The sequence below is a fragment of the Leuresthes tenuis genome, unplaced genomic scaffold (assembly GCF_036924035.1).
Source record: "Leuresthes tenuis unplaced genomic scaffold, fLeuTen1.0.hap1 SCAF_15, whole genome shotgun sequence".
Classification (NCBI taxonomy): domain Eukaryota; kingdom Metazoa; phylum Chordata; class Actinopteri; order Atheriniformes; family Atherinopsidae; genus Leuresthes; species Leuresthes tenuis.
In genome coordinates this window covers 19,721,213-19,737,163 of record NW_027325369.1, presented here as the reverse complement: position 1 = coordinate 19,737,163, position 15,951 = coordinate 19,721,213, and the positions used below count along the sequence as shown (strand labels likewise).

The 15,951-nt window shown below is 42.7% G+C and overlaps 2 protein-coding genes across 3 annotated transcripts; one reads left to right on the top strand and one right to left on the bottom strand.

Annotated features, from left to right (window-relative positions):
- Positions 1 to 80: 80 nt before the first annotated feature.
- Positions 81 to 10,159, top strand: LOC140270908 (ribosome quality control complex subunit NEMF). Its single transcript, XM_072366165.1, has 32 exons — positions 81 to 264; positions 391 to 459; positions 1,064 to 1,166; positions 1,479 to 1,604; positions 1,733 to 1,881; positions 1,992 to 2,059; positions 2,844 to 2,933; positions 3,023 to 3,096; positions 3,190 to 3,260; positions 3,354 to 3,429; positions 3,539 to 3,679; positions 3,848 to 4,056; positions 4,140 to 4,313; positions 4,405 to 4,468; positions 4,668 to 4,756; positions 4,865 to 4,968; positions 5,045 to 5,107; positions 5,210 to 5,322; positions 6,252 to 6,309; positions 6,399 to 6,457; positions 6,533 to 6,653; positions 6,739 to 6,994; positions 7,084 to 7,126; positions 7,213 to 7,262; positions 7,501 to 7,642; positions 8,514 to 8,591; positions 8,737 to 8,952; positions 9,170 to 9,205; positions 9,282 to 9,388; positions 9,478 to 9,521; positions 9,635 to 9,714; positions 9,867 to 10,159. Exons 1-32 carry the CDS (start codon positions 206 to 208, stop codon positions 9,942 to 9,944), a joined length of 3,210 nt encoding a protein of 1,069 aa, XP_072222266.1. The 5' UTR covers positions 81 to 205; the 3' UTR covers positions 9,945 to 10,159.
- On the bottom strand, positions 10,152 to 15,062 carry klhdc2 (kelch domain containing 2). 2 transcript variants are annotated; one of them, XM_072366166.1, is made up of 14 exons: positions 14,975 to 15,062; positions 14,174 to 14,457; positions 14,009 to 14,088; positions 13,791 to 13,908; positions 13,555 to 13,667; positions 13,353 to 13,437; positions 13,019 to 13,102; positions 12,825 to 12,905; positions 12,664 to 12,722; positions 12,414 to 12,523; positions 12,251 to 12,323; positions 12,068 to 12,155; positions 11,917 to 11,969; positions 10,152 to 11,830 (listed from the first exon to the last, which is right to left on the bottom strand). In XM_072366166.1, the coding sequence occupies exons 2-14, from the start codon at positions 14,444 to 14,446 to the stop codon at positions 11,707 to 11,709; spliced, it is 1,341 nt and encodes a 446-aa protein (XP_072222267.1). In that variant the 5' UTR covers positions 14,447 to 14,457; positions 14,975 to 15,062; the 3' UTR covers positions 10,152 to 11,706. The 2 variants fall into 2 exon arrangements, with proteins under 2 accessions (XP_072222267.1, XP_072222268.1); XM_072366167.1 differs by having other exon boundaries at positions 14,174 to 14,452.
- Between the last annotated feature and the right edge of the window lie 889 nt (positions 15,063 to 15,951).

Sequence of the window (15,951 nt, the reverse complement as noted above, 5' to 3'; positions counted from 1 at the left end):
CGCGGCAGCTGCGCTTAAAAGGCGTGGAACTAGTCATTATTACACCTCACCGGCTTCCGTAAAAAAAAAATCTCATGTGCGCATGTTCAGTAATTCTCTGCGTGTTTTCACTGCTGATGTTGCTCCAGAGATGTGAATATTTCCTTCAGTGTTTACCTCTCTTCTTTCATTATATATTTTGACAAAAGCCCGGACTTAGGTCAACATGAAAACCAGGTTCACCACCGTGGATATCAGGGCAGTTATTGCCGAAATCAACGCCAAGTAAGCGATAGATGTTAAGCTAAGCTAACGTCAACTTAGCCTAATCAAACTTGCTGCCACGGCTAGTGTTGACTTATTGACAGATGTTGATCAGCTTTTAATTTTTTTCACCTCTTCCTTTCACAGCTACATTGGCATGAGAGTGTACAACGTGTATGACATCGACAATAAGACGTATCTCATTCGTCTACAAAAGTAAGGGCAGATTGAAAACGTACCTCTTGAGTGTTTTACTGTTACGTTTCATATGGCGTGGAATGACCCAAAACTGTCTTACATTGACAGCGGTTAACTTGGATCATAGGTCTGCATTCAAAACCGCAATTGCGATTAAATACGACAACAGAAATATAGAGGATGTAACTATTTTTTAGGTAGTTGGGGGGGTGCAACGTTTAGTTTATTCAGGTTTTATACATTGGGGAGGTCTGCTGTATCAGTGCATTAAAAAAAAACAAATGTCTTGTTTTTAAAGTCTCAGAAGTATCTCAGATATTAGAAGTTGGGACTAACAGTTGGTGCTGTTACAATATAGCAGGAGAAATAGGCACCAGTGTTGGAAAATGTGGTGGAACCGGTGATGAAAGGAAGACATCGGTTCCAGTCATCAAGCTGATTTCATACAAGTAAACAGAAACTGTTTAGAGGATTATAAGAAAAAAAAAAGATTGCATTCTGCCAAAGTAATAGGCTTTTATATAGCATGTAATCCAAGTACATTCAAATCGAGTGAATGCACTTCGTTGCATTCAGCCACTTTCCGGCAGGGTGTATAACCGATGTTACGTTGTCGTCTCAGGCCGGACAGTAAAGCTGTTCTCTTGATTGAGTCTGGGACTCGCATTCATTCCACAGACTTCGAATGGCCCAAGAACATGATGCCTTCAGGCTTTGCAATGAAAGTAAGAACATCTTGTTGATTTCATTGTTAGCAATTATCTTTTGTCTGTTGAGAAGAATTTGTGGCCTTTTTCATTCGTCTTGTTTGACATTGTAGAATTCTTACTTATTTGCTTTACCTTTTACTGTTTAGAAACCATTCTTATCTTGTAGTCTTCTGACTGGGATGACTCTACATTTTGACATTTGATTGATGTGCTCTTTTAATCTCTGAACAGATGACATGTCGTACAGCAGATCAGAGTTAGCTTCTTTTTGATGAGATGAAGCTCAACGTTTAATCAGATTTTTAAAAATTATTTTTCTTTCAATAGTGCCGAAAACACCTGAAGTCGCGCCGGCTGACCCAGGTTAAGCAGCTCGGGATTGACAGGATTGTGGACATTCAGTTTGGTTCCGATGAGGCTGCCTACCACTTGATCATTGAGCTATACGACAGGGTCAGAAAACTGCGCTTAGTGTCGCCTTATGTCATGTGTCACATCCAGTAGTATTCAGATCCCATCTACCTTCATCCGTAGCATTACGCTGATTCACAACTGTGGGTTTGTTCATGTCCATTTTTCAGGGTAACATCATACTTGCAGACTATGAGTACACGATCCTGAACCTGCTGAGATTTCGTACAGCCGAAGCAGAGGATGTTAAGATTGCTGTGAGGGAGCGGTACCCCGTGGAGAGCGCCAGACCGCCTGAGCCTCTCATCTGTTTGGAGCGGTAACATCATCTTAATCTGTGCCTGCTGACTTTGGACACCCATCAGAATTCAGTCACCATTTATCCTGACTGCGCTTCTGAAAAGTGTCTTTGCTGTTGTTTTTATGTAGACTCACAGAACTCCTAAGCAAAGCCCAAAATGGAGAGCAAGTGAAAAGGGTTTTGAACCCTCACCTTCGTAAGTAACCGAGCGGAGGATACGGCACAAACTGTTGTACTTTTTATGTTTTTTTATTGAAACGTGAAAAGCGAGTAGTCACTTACTGCTGTTCCAGTTATGGAGCTGAGGTTTCAGATGTGGAACGCAGAGTTGGACCTCCCTGTAATTAAAAGCACGCGCAGCCAGGTAACTGTAAAACACTGCTCTCCTCTCTCTTGAGAAGGATATTGGTTTGTGTGAGATTTGCTTCGATCACAGTAACTTCATCTTGACCTTACGAGCAATATTCTCGGGATTCACAGCACCGAAAAGGGGTAGAAAAATCTTCCTGATGACTTGGTGCTCTTCAGTCCACAAAAAAGAAAAATCTCATCTCAGCTGTGAAGCACGGCAGAAGGAGGATTATGTTTGGAACAATGATGCTGGCGGGGGCCATGGAGCTCTTACAAATTATTGAAGAAACAAGTAATTGAATTTCATCGTGAGACATTGCAGAGGAAAGCACCAGGTAGCAAGTCCAGGTGCAGAAGGTATCAAACGTCAGCTGATGAAATGAGACGGTGACCAAAACACACGTGAATAAACAACACAATTGTTGGGAAAAACATGTTTTGGATCTAGGATCCTGAAATGGGCTGTTCAGTCAAGACAGCTTGGAAATCTTGAGGGTGAGAGGACTTACTGTCTTCAAGAAAGGCATGAAAAGTACAACGATTGTGCTTTGTGGTTGCAAATCAGATCACATTTCATGAGTTCAGAAATTGATATTTGCTGATATGTTTTTTTCTGATGGTGTCCTCAGCCTACGGAGCCACTCTGATAGAACACAGCCTGATCGAGGCAGGACTTCCAGGCTCGGCCAAAACTGACACTCAGGTTGATGCTGCTGAAGGTATAAGCATGACAGTTGAAGTAAGAGTTTTCTTTGAATTAAATTCTGATATCTATAAATAGACTGTGTTTAATCTGGCTGCTTTTCAGTTGCACCTAAAGTCTTGGAAGCCCTGCAGATTGCAGAAACCTACATGGACAGAACGGAGAACTTTAGCGGTAAAGTAAGTAAGAGGTCTCTCATGAGCATGGGGAAACTGCTTTGTGACTCTGTTATGTATTTGTTGTATTTATAATTCCCACTTTGATGTGTTAAGGGATACATAATTCAAAAGAGTGAGAAGAAACCAAGTCTGACTCCTGGGAAACCCAGTGAAGAACTGCTCACGTATGTCTTGTTTTGTTTGATAGCGAAACACTTAGTTCTAATTGGTTGTTCACAAAATGGTTTATTAGTTTTTGTGGACCATGTCTCCCGCAGATATGATGAATTCCATCCTTTCCTCTTTGCCCAGCATGCAAAGAGCCCATATTTGGAGTTTGATACTTTTGACAAAGTGAGTATCAGCGGGAGTGCTGCTTAATTGTGTCTGCGGGAGGGGGAAATATTGAATGAAATTCTCTTTGAAAGAATGACCCAGTCATTGAAACGATCCACTCTCACAGGCTGTGGATGAGTTCTTTTCTAAGATGGAGAGCCAGAAGATTGACATGAAGGCCTTGCACCAGGAGAAACAAGCGCTGAAGAAGTTGGAAAATGTTAAAAAGGACCATGTGCAGAGACTTGAGGCCTTACACCAAGCACAGGTTGGCAGCAGACGGCTTCAGTCGTCCTCATGAATAAATGCCCCCCCCCCCCCCCCCCCTCTTATGTTCGCATTTGTGAAACTTTAATGTTGCTGTGGTTGTGACTAAATAATTATGATTCACATCGCTGGAACTCATGCACAAGACATCCCGTTTCATGTGCTGTAGGAGGTGGACAGAGTAAAGGGGGAACTTGTGGAGATGAACCTGCCTATGGTGGACAGGGCGCTGCAGGTGGTCCGCAGCGCACTGGCCAATCAGGTGGACTGGACTGAAATTGGTATTATCGTCAAAGAGGCACAAGCTGCTGGGGACCCTGTGGCCTGTGCAATCAAGGACCTGAAGCTGCAGACCAACCACATCACCATGCTTTTAAAGTGAGGTCATCACTAAGGCAATAACCGTGCCTGAGATCCAAATGATATCCCCATCACTGTGCTGTGTGACTTTTTCTTGTCAGGAATCCCTATATTTCTGAAGATGAACAGGAGGAGGAAGAGAAAAAAGATGCAGTGGAAGAGAAAGGCAAGAAAAATAGGAATAAAGACAAAGGGCAGAGCAAGAAGCTGCAAAGGAACAAGCCCATGTTGGTGGATGTGGATCTCGGCCTGTCAGCTTATGCCAACGCCAAAAGGTCGGTTTATATTTAAGGCTTTAGACATGGAGGTGGGACTTATTCAGAGAAAGCTTACAATTGATGGACCTTGTTATTGTGTTTATTTTAGGTACTACGACCACAAGCGCAGTGCTGAGAAAAAGGAGCAGAAAACCATTGAGGCGGCAGATAAGGTGAAGAAGCTGTTTTTTTTTTTTCTTTTGTTTATTCCATGTGCAAAATTAGAATTTCTAACCATCATTGTAGTTAGCAGTAAGCAACACCTGTACTTGTTCTTCTGATAAGGTCCATTTATGTGTCCTATAACCAACAGAAATGATGCTTTGATCCATGATTAGCTGATCCATTTTCTTTTATTTCATGTCACTGAAGGCTATGAAATCTGCAGAGAAAAAAACACAGCAAACTCTAAAAGAAGTTCAGACAGTGACCACCATTCAGAAGGCTAGGAAAGTCTACTGGTAAAGCACATCTTTCCCTGAATACGCATACATATGCTGAGGCTTTGATCCATATATATATTTACTCATTCCTTAGAACTCTCTCGACCCCCTTTTCCCTTTCGGCAGGTTTGAGAAGTTCCTGTGGTTCATCAGCTCTGAGAACTATCTCGTCATTGCAGGAAGGGACCAGCAGCAGAACGAGATGATTGTTAAGCGATACCTCCGAGCAGGTAGTGAAACATCTGCAGTCGATCGATACCTTTTAAAAGCTGGTTTGTCACGTCATCTGTACCTACACTTTGTCAGGTGACATCTACGTTCATGCTGACCTCCATGGAGCAACGAGTTGTGTCATCAAAAACCCTTCCGGTGAGCAGCGTGTTTCACTGCTCGACTGAATCAGCTTAGTTCACGGTGATGGTTTGTTTTCTTAAACTCTCATTTGCACATCTCTCTTTCTCGTTGCCACAGGGAATCCCATCCCTCCGCGTACTCTGACAGAAGCTGCCACTATGTCTGTGTGCTACAGCGCGGCGTGGGATGCCAAGATTATCACCAGTGCTTGGTGGGTTCATCATCATCAGGTAGGTCGGCCACAAGAGAGACGTCATGTTTGGGTGCACACCGATCGGCCACAGGGAAGTAAAGTGAGTATAAAAAGTGCAATATGGCTGCAGCATCCCCCAGGAGGACAGTGCAACCGAACCATGCCACCAAAAACTGCTCAGAAGCAGCCTTGGGAGTGCAAGAAAAGGCCAGAGGTGATGATCAAGCCTTTGCACTCCCCAGATTCTAATCTGATCCTACCACTGGGATGTTTTGGAAAAAGCCTGACCCCTAAGGGACTCACAGGATTTGGAGCCATTGTTCCAGAGCCAGGCAGCACAGGACATCTCCAGACATCCTGTTTTTGTGCCCAACAAGCCAGAGCTGTTTTGTGACACAATGGGTTTGGGGGGTTGGTTGGTGGTTTTCATGTTGTTTTCATGTTGTGGCTGATTGGTGTGCATTCATTGGTAATGGCTGAAATGTACTGCATGTATTTCTAAGGTCTAAGAGGAGCACAGAAAGCACAAACAACCATACCTACAGGTATTTAGTATCATTAGCTGAACACCAGGAGTGGTTTGATGTGTTCATGACAACAGACTTTGTTTTGGTGTAATAACTAGAATTAGTTTAGAAAGACTAGAATTATTCTAGTATCATAAGAATATATATATTTTTTTGGTGATGGCCTAAATTAAACCTTTATTATCAGCGAATGTCCTTTGAGAACTTGGACATCGGTGTCTGTTTCAGTTCATCAAAGTTAAATTTACTGCCACGTTAGCCTCGTTATGTCTTACAGTCACCAAAGATGTTTCAGATTCAGATTCCTAGCAGGATGCAGGAAAAGGATATGCTATCACACACAGGAAAACAAAAACTGCTTAAGCTGTAGAAATGCAATATACAATGGAAGAGTGGCCATTATCTATCCTTAACTAAAGGTTTGATGGCTGTTTTTCAGGTGTCTAAGACAGCCCCCACTGGAGAGTATCTGACCACAGGAAGTTTCATGATCAGAGGTGTCACTTGCTTTCAGTTACATGAATATCAACAGAGTTAGTAATGTTAGATCGCTGGAGCTAATCTCTCTCGTTTTTCTTTTCTCTAGGAAAGAAAAATTTCCTGCCACCCTCTTACTTGATCATGGGTTTTGGATTCCTCTTCAAGGTAAATGTCAGCTGTGTCTGCGTTTCAGCTCTTTGTTACGCTCAAACGGTTGATTTTCACCTCTCCCTCTTGCAGGTGGATGAGCAGAGCGTGTTTCGGCACAGAGGAGAGCGAAAGGTGAAAACCGTAGAGGAAGACATGGAGGAGGTCACTTCCAGAACTGCTGAGCTGTTAGAAGACGGTGATGAGCTGATCGGTAAGAAGACGCAAAAACTGACTGCATTTGGGATGTTTGGAAAGGCTGCATCCGGGTGTTGCAACCGTTTCTGTCAACGTTGCAGGGGACGACAGCAGCAATGAAGATCAGGGAGAAGAGAGGGACGGAGAACCTAAAGAAGTGGGAAAACAGATAAAAAGTGAAAATGCTGAGATGGATGATGAACCTGAGGAGCCTGCAGCGGATGCAAGACGGACGCAGTCAGACCAGAACAACATGGAGGAGGACAGCAGTAAAGAAAAAGAGACAATGAGTGATGAGAGTGAAGAATTCAGCTTTCCAGATACAACCATCTCCCTCTCTCATTTACAGCCAAGCAGGTAATGTTTCCACCCACCGAAGATCTGAAAGCCTGTTTTACAAATAACAGAAAATGGTCATTCAGTGAATTCTCCTTCCCCGTCTCTAGGAGTGTGCAGAACCCTGGTTTCAAAAAGGAAACAACAACTCAGGCAACTACCAACGTCTTCAGAACTTCAAGTCATTCCACGTTTATTGTCGTTCATACTCTTATGTTATTTCATTAATGTCTCCTCAGGCTGATGTGGATCCACAAGCGAAAAAACACATGACTGCCAAGCAGAGGAGGTGGGTCATTTTTGTGGTTGTCTGGTTCTTCTGGGCTCCATTTTCGATTTGGTTTGATTAGGAAACCCCACGCTCCGCTTTTGTTTGTTCCACCTTTTATTAGCCCCTGGATGAGCTTGTAGCTACATGTGATGTTGAGGAGGTTTAGATGAAAAGCTAAAAAAATATATATATATCTTTTGTTAAAAGTGTACATAGCTTTGATTTGATCTTCAGACATTCTTGGGTTGAACTGTAGGGAAGAGAAGAAGAAGAAGCAGAAACAGGAGGGTTTTGACACTGAGGAGAAGATTGAGATTCCATCTGATGGGCCAAGAGAGGATCAGGGGTCCAAAAGTGGAGGAGGGCCCTCACAACCGCCTCTGAAAAGAGGACAAAAGGTAAGAGGGAGGGTTGAAGATGTATCTCTTTTTTTTTTTTGTGGTAAGCATCAGATTTAAAACATGGCTTTGAAAGTGTTTTTTTTTTAACTTTATGAGATATAAACAGCACAAGAAGAATTAGATTTAAGTCTAAATCATGTAAGCTCAACATTAGTTAACAAATACAGCACATTGGTACCATAAATGTCTCACTTACACTCACACACCATAGTTTGGGCAGATGTGGTCATAGCTTCTCTAACTATGAGCAGGTGACTAAAAGATGAACCGATCTCCTAAAGATGTAACGATTACGGTACATTTAAAAAAAAAAAAAAAAAGCTCATCTGGTTGTCTTTTAATTTTTCGGTTTGTCCAATTTTAGAGTGAATGAACGGAAAGGAACACTGTGCAAGTGGTTTGATTCCCAAATGACTTTCTGAGTTGTCAGACCTCAGTTTGCCTCTGAGGGCTGCAGCTTGTTCACGTTCAGCGAGTAGGTTGCTCATGCTTTGGGTTTGAGTTGCAGCTGACGCAGAGGAGAGAAAATCTACAAAATCTTTGAAGCATCACATATTCACACATCACATAAGCTCAAGATGAAAGGTTACAGTCCAAATCCACAATAGATTATTGAACAGGTGCAAAGATCTACTGCAAACTTCTTTAAATTAGTCTTAAATAAAAACTAAATGTATTGCCTTTTACTTTTCACATTTATATTTTGCATCCCACTGAACACAATCAAAGGAGAGTTTTTAATGCTTTTATTCTTTAATTGTGAGACCAATTTATGTTAAAAGTCTTCACAAAACCTGTTTACAGAATGAGGTCAAGTGTTTTTTCCTTTCTTTTTTATTAAAATTGCTGCTTTGTCTCCTGCTGACAGAACAAACTGAAGAAGATCAAAGAGAAGTACAAAGACCAGGATGAAGAGGACAGAGAGCTGATGATGCAGCTGCTTGGGGTGAGGATAAATGAACTGTGTGATCCTTGGATGTGCGCTTGCTGTGAAATCCCATTTGCATAACTCCGCTGCAACCCAGTTTGAGCGTCCGCTGCCCTTCATAAAGTCACAATAAATGACATCTCAGCCATTTTTCTCTCTTTAGTCCGCTGGCTCAACCAAGGATGAGAAGGATAAGGGGAAGAAAGGAAAGAAAGGGAAGGGGAAAGAAGAGCCTGTCAGGAAACCGACTGCTCAGAAACAACAGCAGAAACCTCACAATGCGGTGAAGAAACCAGAGCAAACAGGAGGAGCGGAGGAGGTGGACGTCAAGGAGAGGCCACCTGGGGAGGAGCAAGGTCCTGCAGAACAGGAGGAGAAGGTAGACGACACTAAATACTGAACTTATTAATAACCGGGGTCTGAAATACGCTCACAGGAGTGTTATTTGCTAAGAATTGCTTCTGTTCAAACCTCAAATTAAGACACGTGGCAGAGCTTTGAATGAACCGTTGCTACAGAGTAAGATATTCCTGAGCAAAACCGGTTGCTTTTCATCATTTCTTCCTTAAATGTGTCGCTGCTGCTTTTTCTTCCAGGAGGATGAGGTGGACCAGGACAACCCTGGCGCAGAGGTGGGTTACTAACACGGGCATGTATAAGATACCGAACATTTTATTTCCTCTAAAATACCTGAATTTATCCCACCAGGAAGCAGAGACTCTGCTCACCTCTTTAAGCGGCCAGCCTCACCCCGAGGATGTGCTGCTCTTCGCTGTGCCCGTCTGTGCTCCATACACGGCTCTTTCCAACTACAAGTACGTGCAGTCGGCTTCCGTTTTTTTCTTTTCTTTAGAAAGACAAAGTGATGAGCTCTTCGGGCTAATGAGTCTTTTGTTCTCCGCAGGCACAAAGTGAAGCTGACACCGGGTTCTCAGAAGAAAGGAAAAGGTATGTTAATGTTAGCTTCATGGTTGTCACACTGGAAAAAAAAAAAAGATTTCTAGAATTAACAGATGGGTTTTATTAAGTTCCTTTTTTCTTTTTTTTTTTGTTCCTACAAGCTGCTCGAACGGCAGTGTTGAGCTTTATGAAAGCCAAAGAGGCGTCATCCAGAGAAAAAGACTTGTTCCGCAGTGTCAAGGTAAAGATATAACTACTTTGTTATCTGTTAATGAATGTTGAGCGCTGCGATGACTCGTTATTTGAGTTAACTACTCAGATAATGAACTACGCAGATTCAGTCATGCATGGATTGTCGTTTGCCACTGAATTTCCACTCATTCTGTGTTGCAGGATGCAGATCTATCCAGAAACATGCCGGGGAAAGTTAAGGTATCTGCTCCTAACTTGCTGGCTGCCAAGAAAAAATGAGTGACGGGTGAATACGGACCCACCGACCGAATGCATTCAGTCGGTATGGAACTGGAGTTTGAAGAGACTTAATCTGTAATTCAATCGTCCGGAGCGCAGGTTTCTCACTTGCACTGCCTCCTTGTTGGAATTAAGAGTTTTTATTTTCGAGACCGACTGTATTTGCTGATCAGCAACACGAGAATGAACAAAACTAAAGGAGAGACCTCAATTTATGGCATGTGTTTATTCTTTGAGTACAAAGTAGGGATTGCAATAGCAGTACTCGTTGTACCCTACAGTTAAAAACAAAACCAAAGAAAAAAAAGGACATCAAGGTAACTTTGTGCAAACCTGGCAGGTACAAAAAGCCCTACTGACATGAGGCATTTCAGTGCAACGTGGCTCAACATCCAATACAACTGCTGTATATTAAATTATTGATTAAATTAAAATGCTACAGGAGCAACCTGTATCACTTGAGAGACTTTGAAAGCCTCTTCGATAACACAGTACTCAACATATAAATAACTATATATACAAATAACTACCAAAACCGTTCTGTGGTTTCAGAGTAGATAGTCTTTAAGTAGCATAAAGCACTAGTTTTACATCTGTGAGACCTTATGTACAGAAGCAAAGATCAAGCAAACATTTGTGTTCAAGATCACACGAAGGATTAAAGACGGTTTAAAAAAAAAAAAACTGCAAAAAAAAAAAAAAAACCTGTCGTGAAAGTAAAAACTTCTCCACCTACCTCCGTATTTAGTGTTAAGACGATGCTGATATTTTCAGATGGTTTTCAGCGGGAATCATAACTCTACCATCGCACGTTGTTCGTTCCACAAACTCACAACTAGTCACAGGGTGCTTACGCCTGTTGAATGAAACGGCTTTTAACAAGAAAAAAAACCCAACTTGCTGCTTTTCTTATTTTTTTTTCTTTTCCCCTTTAACTTCCTTGCAGGTTGAAAGATTACATGGACAGGAAAACAAAAGCCAGACTTTCATGTACAGTCATTTTGGGAAGGCTGAGAACAAAAACTGAAAGAGTAAGCAGGCTGGGACTTCAGACGTCTCGTGCCATCAACAGCACACAGAGAGGGTCCGACTGGCCGTGTGAGAATCCCAAAAGAATTAACATGAAAAGATGACCAACAGGTCGGCTTATGAACCTTTAGCTGAAAGTCCACATCATGTTTTGGGTTTTTTTTCTCTTTCCCCTTAAAGTCTGCTCCGAGCTGAGAAGATCAGACATTTCAGGAAAGTGCAGGCTTCATCATCGTCGCTCCTTTTCCGGCAACCAGTCCTAGGCGCGGTTCTAGCCATGTCCATTGCTAGTTGCACTCAAGTCGTTGGGCCGTGAACGATCACAACGAAGACAGAAAAGCCCGTATATGTCGGTGCAGATCGCTCCCCCCGGCGCCGAATATCGCCAGCGAGCTTTGTGCTTTATTCCGCACACGAGCTGAAAGCCTGTCGGGAGCTGAAGAGGGAACACTTTCTATCCTAATGAGATGCTGGGATGAAGCACTTCACAGAGCTTTTCTGACAGGAAAAAAAATAAAACAATTTAAAAAAATTAAAAGTTCCTTGTGGTAAACGCCGTTTACTACAATTACACAAGGGTTTACTATTGCTTAGATATTCTTCTTATATAGTTGTCCACAAACATAAAACCAATGCTCTTAAAAAAACCAAAAACTACCTGCTTTGACAGAAACATTCATCTCTACCACACATTCACACAGCCTTGCATACAGTTCTGTAGCCTCCTCTAAACCTAAGATCCCAGAGTGTTGACGCGGGACATTCTCTGTTTGAGGCTGTGTAAGAGGTGTTTCGGCAAGCAGTCCCAGTAGCAGGACAGACGCTCCCTGTGCTGCAGAACAGTCTCCATGCACAACCTGGAGAGTGGGAACAGGTACAAATGAGACAGACGGCAGCAACGTCCACGCTGTAGAATTCAGAATTTGCCTCGGTACACACTCACCGAACTAATGATTTGGGCTGAACGTTGAAAACAAGCAACTCATTGCTGTGAGCCTGTCCAAAGAGGAAAAGAATAAATAAAAAATTAGGGGGAAAAAATAAAAAAAAATCCAATTTAATGTGGGAAAAAGACGTTTGAATGTAAAGCTTACAGCTCTGTGATGAGACAAGAGGTTGTTGGCACATCCTCCAAAGACAAACACCTCTCCATCGGGACCAGAGCAAGCCGTGTGCCACAGCCTTGAATTCACAAACACAAAGTCCAGTTTGCTTTTAGCTGAAGGCTTGAGCCACGAGCACACCATCAAACGTCCACAACAAGGCGAGAGAATTACCTGGGGCTCTCTGTGTGGCCGTGTTTGAAAGGCTTCCATTCGTTCTTGCTCACGCAGTACAGCCAAGCGTCACCTGGAAAACACAAACCAAGAGCGTCTCTAAAGAGTACGGCCAATGCTTCCAGACGACCATCTACCTCCTGAGGTCGAGTGTCGGACTCACTCAGCGTCTCTCTCTCTGTGGTGAAACCTCCAAACAGGAAGATGTGGTCTGATGACACAGGTGTGAAGGAGTGCCAGGATCGGCCCAAAGGGCCGTGCTGGGGAACGCTCCTGCAGAAATGATAAGAATGATACAGTTTTACACTCATATGTTAACATGTTCATGTTAAACCTCAACATCTACAACTTATAGCAGCACCGTGCCACCAAACGTGGGGTCACCAAAAGAGGAAAAGAGGATGACCACTTACATTTCATGCCACTCCCATGTGTCCAGGTCAATGTAGTACAGGTCATTTAGTCTGTAATTCTGTATAACAACAACAAAAAAAAAATGTGTTGAGGGCAGCACATCATATACTACTAATTCTTTAAAAATGTTTCTAAGAATATCACATTTCTTTCTGCCCACCTTGTATCGTCCACCAAACACATATCCTCTGTTGCCAACGGTAGCACAGGCATGAGCTGCTCTCGGGGACGGGGCGTTCCCCTGCGTCACACCAAAGACGGACAAACGCAATCAATCTGAAATCTCGACCTCTTAATTGTTTAAAAGCAAGATGCTTTTGCGTGTACGAGTTGAATAACGAATGCATTCTTCACCTGAGTGATGGGTTGGCTCCATGTTGACGTCTCCAGGTCCAGGATGTGAATGTGGTTGTTCCAGCCTCGCCCCGGGCTGTCCCACTGCACAGCAACAACAACAAAAAGAAAAAGGGGATACAGTCGAGTCAGTATCCCGTGACGACCTTTCTCATAAAACGGCGCAGTTACAGGAAGCTGACATTCTTTGTACGAACCGTCAAATACAACGGATTTATTTTTTAAAGCTTTTTAGGTTTTTTATTAGGATGAAACTGACTAACACTGTTGAGCAATTAAGCTAAGAAACACTTCCATTTGTTGTTAATAACATGGATGAGATTAGTCTACAAACCACGAGAGAGGAGGATTCGTCGTACTGAAAAGTGCCTCGATGAGACCCTTGTGGAGCGTAGCCATAGCCCCCAAAGAATATTAATCTGCAAACACGCCAGATCACACAAAAGCACATCACTTAAAGCAACGACAATTCTGGATGGATACAAACTGTTCAGATTTTAACACTGAATGTGGATGGTGTGCGACACTCGTCTCACTTGTTTTTCTGAACCCAGCATCCTAACTTGTCCTTGCACGATGGAGGAAGTCCTTTAAGATCCTTCATTTCCTCCCACACAAGACTGGGAGCCCTCAGGAGCAGGCGGTAGATCTACAGAGTACAGCCCAGAGAGCAGGGTTTCAAAATGAGAAGTCCGTTGAAATGTTTTTTTTTTTTTTTTTGCTAACAGAAGATGGCAAAACACTTCCTTAATGCAACATAAAAAAAAAGTACCCTGTTTGTGTTCCCCCGGGCGTGATGGCCACCGAAAAGGTACAGGACTCCATCGACACACACCCCACAGCTGCCCGACATTGATGTATGCAGGTTACCCCCGGCGACATGCTTTGTCCTGTGAACATTCAAAACACATTTTGCACAATGTGTAAATGACTGCATCAAAGGTAGGCGTGATGACCAGGGTTGTTCATTTGCAAACGAGACGCTCTCACCACACTGCCGACTCCATGTTGTAGGTCCAGATCTCGTTTCTCGGCAGATACAAGTCAAAGAATCCATGGTTTTGAGTATTCTTTATCAGAAGGGAGAGCATGCCGTCATTTGGGGAAATAGGGAGACAGTGGGAGCACACATGAATGTACACCTGTGGGCCATACCTTGTATCCTCCCCACACATACATGGTGTTTCTATCAACCACAGCTATGTGCCCACTGCGCTCAGCTGGGGCGTCGAGCTCGAATGACTCCGATGCTTCAGTGTCCACTGGCTGTTCGTCCTCCACCTCATCGTCTTCCTCTTCCTCAGCCATGTCGTCATTTGCCATCCAAGCAAACAATCGGTCATCTTCATCTCTATCCGAGTCGTTGTCTTCCTCTCCAGCAGGCACATCGCCAATGTCCTCCTCCACCTCTCCATTTCTCTCCGCCATGTCTGTCTTTCCTATCAAAGAGAGTGAAAAAAGGCTCGTGCTGATGTCAACACCCAATTAAAAGGTCGGTCATACATCTATATATGTACATGTATGTATCATACTTCAAACTTTTTAATTGGTGTTCACTAAAACTGCTGCAGAGCAACGACCCAGGTAACGTTAGCTAGCAGCAGCACAGTAACTGCTGACCTACTTTGATAGCTTAACTATTTAGGTTAATAGTGACAACGTTAGCCGCTAGCATACCTTTTAAAGTCTACATGGAGACTAGCCAAATAACGGTTATGTGTTTCGGGTAAAATATTCTTACAAAGGCCAACGACACAGTCATGTTTAATCAAGCCAGGGAGGAAATGACATCCGTTTATCGGTTCATGTGCTCTCTGGTGTTAGCTTTAGTTTGCCAAACACTCCCACATTTAGGAATAAGTACCGAGCTACATGTATATCTGCTGCGTCGGTGACCAGTTCAACCAACATACAGTAAACACGTGCCAAATGCATTTGCACAGATCATAGCCTTACCCTGTGAGATAGTTGGTTTTCCAGGAAATTTCAAAAAGCAATCTTCTGTTTATATCAGATCTTCCCCCGGGAAGAGAAACCGGAAACAGTCGACTCATTAAAGCGGAAACGGGACAACGCGTTTAATCACGGCTTTTCTGGGGTGGATTTTTTTTCTTCCTGGTTTGGTTCACAGGACTAAAGTTTCCCCAAGGGTTTTAACAATTCATCGTAGTTTCAACCCACCCAATTATTCTCGTTACACCCACCCTTGAGGCCACTCACTTGAGATTATAAACTGCAGATTATGAGATGCAGATGATAAAACATGTCTCAATTTACCGTTTTAATCAAATCAGCTTCAAATAAACTTTGCATTTGCATTTACATAATTTATATATTTTCTTCCACCCTTAACATATGACTACCAAACTTCTCCAGTGGATTACATACTAACGTGACCAGGCGTCCCCGTTTTGGGTGACCTGTCCCCGGTCAAAGCTGTCCCCGAAAATATCCCCGATTTTGACACTGAATGGGATAAAAAAAAACCATTTATTACGGTAGTCATTTAACGCATCGCCAGAGAATACGTCGTATGACGTACAGACGCAGCAGCGTCAACAACAGCAATCTAGAAGCGACAAAAAAGAAAGAAAAGGAGACCAGCGGCCGTGATAAATGGTATGTTGTGTATTGACTTATTTATTTTTGGCAGGGTTTTTTTTTTGGCAGATTTTTCACTTCACCGATTTTCATTTCACAAATCTGGTCACCTTATTACATACATTAGACAATTAACAGGTGTGTTACCTTTTTATTTACTTTCTAGCTTTTTTGTAGTTTGTTTTACACATATGCTGTTTTACCTCAGTAAGAACTAAATCAGTGTTGGATTATTTCTGGTTTAAAACTAATTTTTAACTGTATTTTATTGACATATTAGAATCAAACATTTTGATGCTGATATGTTTTTTCCCCTTAATCACTCCTCAAAT

Coding starts and splice junctions, on each gene's coding strand:
- LOC140270908 (XM_072366165.1), top strand. CDS start 206: ATGAAAACCAGGTTCACCACCGTGGATATCAGGGCAGTTATTGCCGAA. Junction 2,934..3,022: donor TCAGGTTGATGCTGCTGAAG/GTATAAGCATGA, acceptor GCTGCTTTTCAG/TTGCACCTAAAGTCTTGGAA. Junction 9,522..9,634: donor TTCTCAGAAGAAAGGAAAAG/GTATGTTAATGT, acceptor TGTTCCTACAAG/CTGCTCGAACGGCAGTGTTG.
- klhdc2 (XM_072366166.1), bottom strand. CDS start 14,446: ATGGCGGAGAGAAATGGAGAGGTGGAGGAGGACATTGGCGATGTGCCT. Junction 13,103..13,352: donor ACGAATCCTCCTCTCTCGTG/GTTTGTAGACTA, acceptor GTTGCTGTGCAG/TGGGACAGCCCGGGGCGAGG. Junction 12,324..12,413: donor CACAGAGAGAGAGACGCTGA/GTGAGTCCGACA, acceptor TGTGTTTTCCAG/GTGACGCTTGGCTGTACTGC.